Source organism: Vicia villosa, unplaced genomic scaffold, assembly GCF_029867415.1.
Source record: "Vicia villosa cultivar HV-30 ecotype Madison, WI unplaced genomic scaffold, Vvil1.0 ctg.003712F_1_1, whole genome shotgun sequence".
NCBI lineage: Eukaryota > Viridiplantae > Streptophyta > Magnoliopsida > Fabales > Fabaceae > Vicia > Vicia villosa.
The window spans coordinates 203,421-209,791 of NW_026706278.1; the positions used below are offsets into that span (position 1 = coordinate 203,421).

The 6,371-nt window shown below is 38.0% G+C and overlaps 1 protein-coding gene across 1 annotated transcript; it reads left to right on the plus strand.

The window, feature by feature from the left end:
- The first annotated feature begins 224 nt into the window (after positions 1-224).
- On the plus strand, positions 225-1,079 carry LOC131641389 (uncharacterized). The gene is made up of 2 exons (XM_058911693.1): positions 225-344; positions 426-1,079. Exons 1-2 carry the CDS (start codon positions 225-227, stop codon positions 1,077-1,079), a joined length of 774 nt encoding a protein of 257 aa, XP_058767676.1.
- The last annotated feature ends 5,292 nt before the right edge of the window (positions 1,080-6,371 follow it).

A 6,371-nucleotide genomic window follows, 5' to 3' on the forward strand; every position in this document is an offset into this window, starting at 1 on the left:
CTCAAGTTCAACCTGCTCAAGCGATGGTTTGTGAAATCTGTGGTGGACCACACTTTGCCATTCATTGTGTTGCTACTGCAGAACAAGTGGAGGCTATAAAGTTCTTGAGGCAAAATAACCCCTACTACAACGCTTATAATCCAGGATAGAAAAATCATCCAAATTTTTCGTGGAAGGATCAATAGGGTAATGTCCCAAAGCAAGTTCCTCAACAGCAACAGTATATGCCTCAGCAACAACCACCTTACCAGCAACAATATCAGCCACCTCAGCAATCCTATCAGCAACAAGGTCCGAAGAAAGCAGATTGGGAGATTGCCATTGAAAAAATGGCAGTGCAGAATGTTAAATTCTAGGAAGAGACAAGAAATAACCAAAGGAACACTAAAGCTTCTATCAAAAATCTTGAACTTCAACTTGGAAAGATAGCACAGCAGATCACGAGTTCTCAAGCACCAGGTGCTTTACCAAGTGCAACTGTGACAAATCCAAGAGAGCATAATAATGTGAGTGCCGTAACTACAAGAAGTGGAAAAGCAAATGAAGTCCTTGAAAAGAAAGTTGAGGAAGAAGATACACTGCTTGAAGTGGATCTTGAATTCTTAGAAAATAAAACACCACCAACAGAAGAAGTCATATTGAAGCCATTTGTGAAGGAAAAGTCCACTGAGCAAAAGCCCATAATAAAGCTCCCATTTCCACAAAGGAACAAGAAGCAGAAGCAGGACGAGAAAAACTTTCAAAAGTTTGTAGAAATGTTCAGGAAGTTGGAAATCAACATCCCATTCTCTGAGGCACTCGATCAGATGCATATTTATGCCAAATTCATGAAGGACATCATATCCAAGAAGCGCACCACTGACACTGACTCTGTTATACTAACTGAAACTTGTAGTGCTATTTTGCAGGGTATGAAGATTCCAGTTAAAAAACCAGATAGAGGCTCGGTTACTATTCCTTGCACCATTGGAGATAGGTCCTTTAAAAGGGCTCTGATTGATTTGGGGGCTAGTGCGAGCCTTATGCCTTGTCCATCTACAGGAAACTCGGGATTGGAAGAGTTCAAGACACCAGAATGACACTTCAATTTGCCGATCACTCAATGAAGAAACCATTTGGGATTGTTGAAGATGTTCTGGTTAAAGTTGATAAATATTTTTTCCTGTTGATTTTGTAATTCTGGAAATGCCAGAAGATGAGGAGATACCCCTGATCCTGGGTAGACCATTTTTAGAGACAGGTAGGTGTATGATAGACATTGAGAATGGCACTATGACTCTTAAGGTTTATGATGAGGAGCTAAAAATTAATGTGAGAAGCACTATGAAGCACAAAGAGGATGTATGTACAAATCACTCAGTGGAAGTGATTAATCAGATAGTAGCCGATAACATTCAGAGTAGTTTTCCTGAATCATCGTTAGAAAGAGTTATGTGCTTGTCAACTGAGGAGATGGAGGAGAGTGATAATGAGAAGGAAAAAGAAATTCTTGCTCTACTTGATGCACAACCACCTTGGTTGAAATCCAAACCACACCGGTGGGAGGATTTAAGAGGTTCACAAGAAATAGAAGCTGAAAAGGAAAACAAAACAGGTACAAGTTCTGAGTTAAAACAACTACGTGTTAATCTTAAATATGTTTTTCTAGAATCTGGAGAAAAATGTCCTGCTATTATCAATTCCGAGTTAAATGAAAAAGATGAAGAAAAGTTGATACAGGTACTTAAGAGGCACATGAGTCCTATTGGTTGGACTATCGAGGATATAAAAGGAATTAGCCCCACGGTATGCATGCATAAAATACTGATGGAGGATAATCAGAAACCGGTAGTGCAACCTCAAAGGAGGTTAAATCCAACAATGAAAGAAGTAGTGAGGAAAGAAGTTGTAAAGTTGTTGGATTCAGGATTAATTTATCCTATTTCAGATAGTTCTTGGGTGAGTCCAGTACATGTGGTACCGAAGAAAGGAGGAACCACAGTGATCTTGAATGAAAAAAATGAGCTGATTCCAACTCGCAAAGTAACAGGGTGGAGAGTATGCATTGATTACAGAAGACTCAACACTGCGACAAGGAAGGATCATTTTCCTCTTCCTTTTATTGATCAGATGTTAGAGAGACTTGCAGGGTATGAGTATTACTGTTTTCTGGATGGATATTCGGGGTACAATCAGATTGTTGTAGCCCCAAAAGATTAGGAGAAGAATGCATTCACATGCCCTTATGGTATTTTTGCTTACAGACGGATGCCATTTGGGTTATGCAATGCCCCAACCACTTTTCAGAGATGTATGACATCTATATTCGCCGACATGCTTGAAAAGCATATGGAGGTGTTTATGGATGATTTTTCTGTTTTTGGTTCTTCTTTTGATATTTGTTTAGCTAACTTATCTCTTGTTTTGAAAAGGTGTCAGAAAACTAACCTTATTTTGAATTGGGAGAAATGCCATTTTATGGTGCAGGAAGGTATCGTGCTTGGCCACAAGATTTCCCATAAAGGAATTGAAGTGGACAAAGCCAAAGTGGAGGTGATAGCTAATCTTCCACCCCCCCCCCCCCCCCCCCCCCCCGTGAATGAAAAGGGGATAAGGAGTTTAATAGGACATGCATGCTTCTATCGCAGGTTTATCAGAGACTTCTCGAAAGTGGCCAAACCATTAACTGATTTGCTTGTCAAAGACAAACCCTTTAATTTTGATAGTAATTGTTTAGCAGCTTTTGAGACTTTAAAGAGTAAGTTTAGTACTGCACCTGTGGTAATAGCCCCCGATTGGTCATTACCTTTTGAAATAATGTGTGATGCAAGTGACATTGCTGTGGGGGCTATTTTGGGACAAAGAAAGGACAAACTATTACATGTGATATATTATTCTAGTCATGTCCTTAATCCGGAACCAATGAATTATGCAACTACCGAAAAGGAGTTGTTGGCCGTGGTTTATGCTTTTGACAAATTCAGGTCTTATTTGCTTGGGACTAAAGTTATTGTTTATACTGATCATGCTGCTTTAAAGTATTTGTTTGCTAAGTAGGAATCAAAGCCTAGACTTTTGAGGTGGATACTTCTCCTTCAAGAATTTGATCTTGAAATCAAAGATAAAAAGGGGTGTGAGAATACAGTTGCAGATCACTTATCTCGCATGACCCCGATTAAGGAAACTGAAGAGGAACATCCAATCCAAGACACTTTTGCTGATGAGAGAATCCTAGCTGTGACTGGAACCCCATGGTTTGCTGACTATGGAAATTACTTGGTAGGTGGAGTAATACCTGATGATTTTAGTGCTAACCAAAAGATTCTTGTGACAAGGATTCTTGTGAATATTAACTGATTTTAGAGTCTTAGATTTAGTGTTCGTGTGTTTAGGCCGTATTTTCCTCACGGTTTTGATCAGTCCGCGTTTAGAGTCAAAAAATTCAGTTTTTGCAAAAATTGTATTCGATTGTAAAACGTTTTTGCCTACTGGAAGTAGAAAAATCGTGCGATCAACACTCCTTTACTCTAGAAGAGTAAAGGAATTCGACCCAAAATCGTCAAATTCATCGTTTTTCTATTTTTAATGAATTATTTACTATTTTCATAGAGTCGAAAAATCCAAAAAAATTCTCAAAATTCTTATTTGTCTTAATTAGATTAAATTTCGTGTTTTTATATTTTTCTGAATTTAGTTTAATCGTTTTTATTCTTTCTATTCGTTTCTGCATGTATGGGACATAATCGGTATTTCGGTGTTTGTTGAACCCATGGCTGAACAAAGAACACTAACTCAGTTGGCTGTCCCTAATGTGAACTATAATGGTTTATGTATTGACTATTCTGCGGGTGATGCACCTTTTGAATTAGAATATGGTTTAACACATTTGTTGCCTAGGTTTAATGGTTTTGCAGGTGAGGATCCGCATAAGCATCTGAAGGAATTTCAGGTTGTATGCTCTGCACCTTCCGAACCTTCACTAGAGGATATTGTCAAACAAATGGCTGCAAATAATCTTCAGTATCAACAGCAAGTAGATTCTACTCTTCAGACTTTGCAAACACAAATTGGACAACTTGCCACTTTATTGAATGCCATGCAGCAAGCTCAAGGATCAAACCAACAACCCTTGGAAGAGCATTCTGTTTTTCAAATAGAGTTGCCTTCTGAAACTTTTGATAATACTTGTACTGATTTGTTTGCAGATGATTTTCCATCATTGTCTGATTTTGATGATGTTTACTCTTGTGATGTTTGTACTGACACCAAAATTTGCTCTGTTTGTGCTGAAATTGAGCTTTCCTTGCAAAATGATATTCTTGTTGCAGACGAGGTTGTAAATGAAGTTGTTCATCTAGATGAAGCTCTTGACACCCCGACTGCCTGGAACAAATCATCCATCGAACAACCACATTCCCAATAGATGAACCCAATTCTTGAAAATCTTAAAGATGCTTATTTAGAGATGAATAAAAAACTCCTTGTTATAACTTCTTCTAACCTTGATTTTGATCAAGAAAATAAACTTTTGCAGGTTTTGAAGAAGCATAAGAAGCCGATTGGGTGGACATTGGTTGACATTTCCAATATTAGTTCGCCCATGATTTTCCATAGGGTCTCAATTGAAGGGGAATATGAAACAAAAGTAGTGGGGAAGCCCCTCAATCTTTTGATCTATGATGTTGTGGAAAATAAGATCCCGTGCCCATTCGACACTTTTACTTATCGAAGATTCTTCTTTGATCCTGGAATAAAAGGCGAATGCACTAATAAAAATTCCAAGTTCAATGGACATTACCCAAAGCTACTCCATGAGAGCCCCACTTTGGAAGAAGAGAATGTAGAATATCCTTCACTAGAAAAGGCTGCTTATGTGATCACCTATCCTCCTTGACTACTCGGGTGTGTTCTTTCCTTTCTCTCCCTCTTACTTTGATATTTATGTCTTTTCATTGAGGACAATGCATATTTTAAGTGTGGGGGAGGGAATCATTTATTTATTTTGTTTTCTTTCAATATTTTTGTTTTTGTTTTCAGTTCTTTAAAAAAAAATGCATCTTCTTGAAAGTTTTAGGCTATAGACTGATTTGAGTCGAGTTTGCGAAGACTTGGAAAAAATTTCACAAGATCGGTATCATTCTAACACCGTAAGTCTCCTGAATATGGAAATTGATTTGAATTTGTTATTATGTTTTAGCCTCAATTTCTCATTCTTTGACAGCTCTTGAGTAGTTTATTTCAGCAGTCGGCACCATCTCTCACACACTTTACGCAGGGAAGCCGATGAATATAAGTGAATGTTCCGAAAAGAAAAAAATAAATAAAAAGGTAATGCGCCTTCTAAGTTTGGTTACCCTCACCCGGTAACTTAACCCAACGGTTGTGGAACCTTCAAAAAAAAAGATTTCAAAACTCTTTGTTAGTTGGTTCAGCGGTTTCTGGTGCTGAACTTGGTAGGGAGGATTACGGTCCGATCCCCCGCAACTACATCTGAGTAAGCAAAGGGTTATGTCACGTAAGTACCGGAACCCCGTGCAAAAGGATCAGAGTCACTAACCGGTCGCCCTGCTATAAGTGTGTGGAGATAACGGGCTTAATGTGATTGCGCCTGAATGAAAAAGAGCAAAAAGGATGAGTAAGTTAGGCTATGGTATAATAATATGATTTGAATTGGTTTGTGTATTTAGGAGGCTTATATCTGCATATCTGTGGTTAGTGTTCTTACGATGTCCTTAGTGTGCAAGATTAGTACCTATCGATGCAAACTTACCCGAAGAAGATTTGTAGCCTAGGATGAGTAACTGTTGATGTATTTGTGCTTTCTTTGTTTTGTTTTTCATTTTGCTCGGAGTGCAAAAGTTCAAGTGTGAGAGAATTTGATCAGTGCATTTTGATGCACATTCCTCTATGTTTTTACTTAGGCATTTCCATGGTTTGTTTTGGTTATTTTTATACTTTAATGTGTTTTTATAAATTAGTTTATTTGTGCCTTTATTTGATTTTCGCACTTTATTTTCAGTATTAGCAGTCTGCACTAAAATGATCATAACTGGAGCTCCGGGAATCGGATCGACGCGTTCTAATAATCGACGGAAAGCTAAGAGAAAGAGCTACAACTTTCGTGTTGGAGTCAAAGTCAGATTCGGAGCGCATATTTTCCAGAATTTCGTTTGAAGCTGCAGCATTAGTTTTATTTAGTTTTGGATCATTAGTTTATGGGCTTGGGTTATGTTTTTGACCCAGTTTGAGTTAGTAGAGAAGAAAACCTTATTTTGTTTTATAAGGGTTGGCAACCGCTAGAATACGGGAGACCTTTTTTGCCACAAATTTTACTTTTAGTTTCATGATTAGAATGAAGAACTAATTCCCGAAGGCAAATCCTGCTGCTTATG

Excerpts from the sequence above, each read along its gene's own strand:
- LOC131641389 (XM_058911693.1), top strand. The coding sequence starts at position 225 with ATGCCTCAGCAACAACCACCTTACCAGCAACAATATCAGCCACCTCAG. Across the intron at positions 345-425 it reads AAAAAATGGCAGTGCAGAAT|ATAGCACAGCAGATCACGAG; the intron begins GTTAAATTCTAG and ends CAACTTGGAAAG.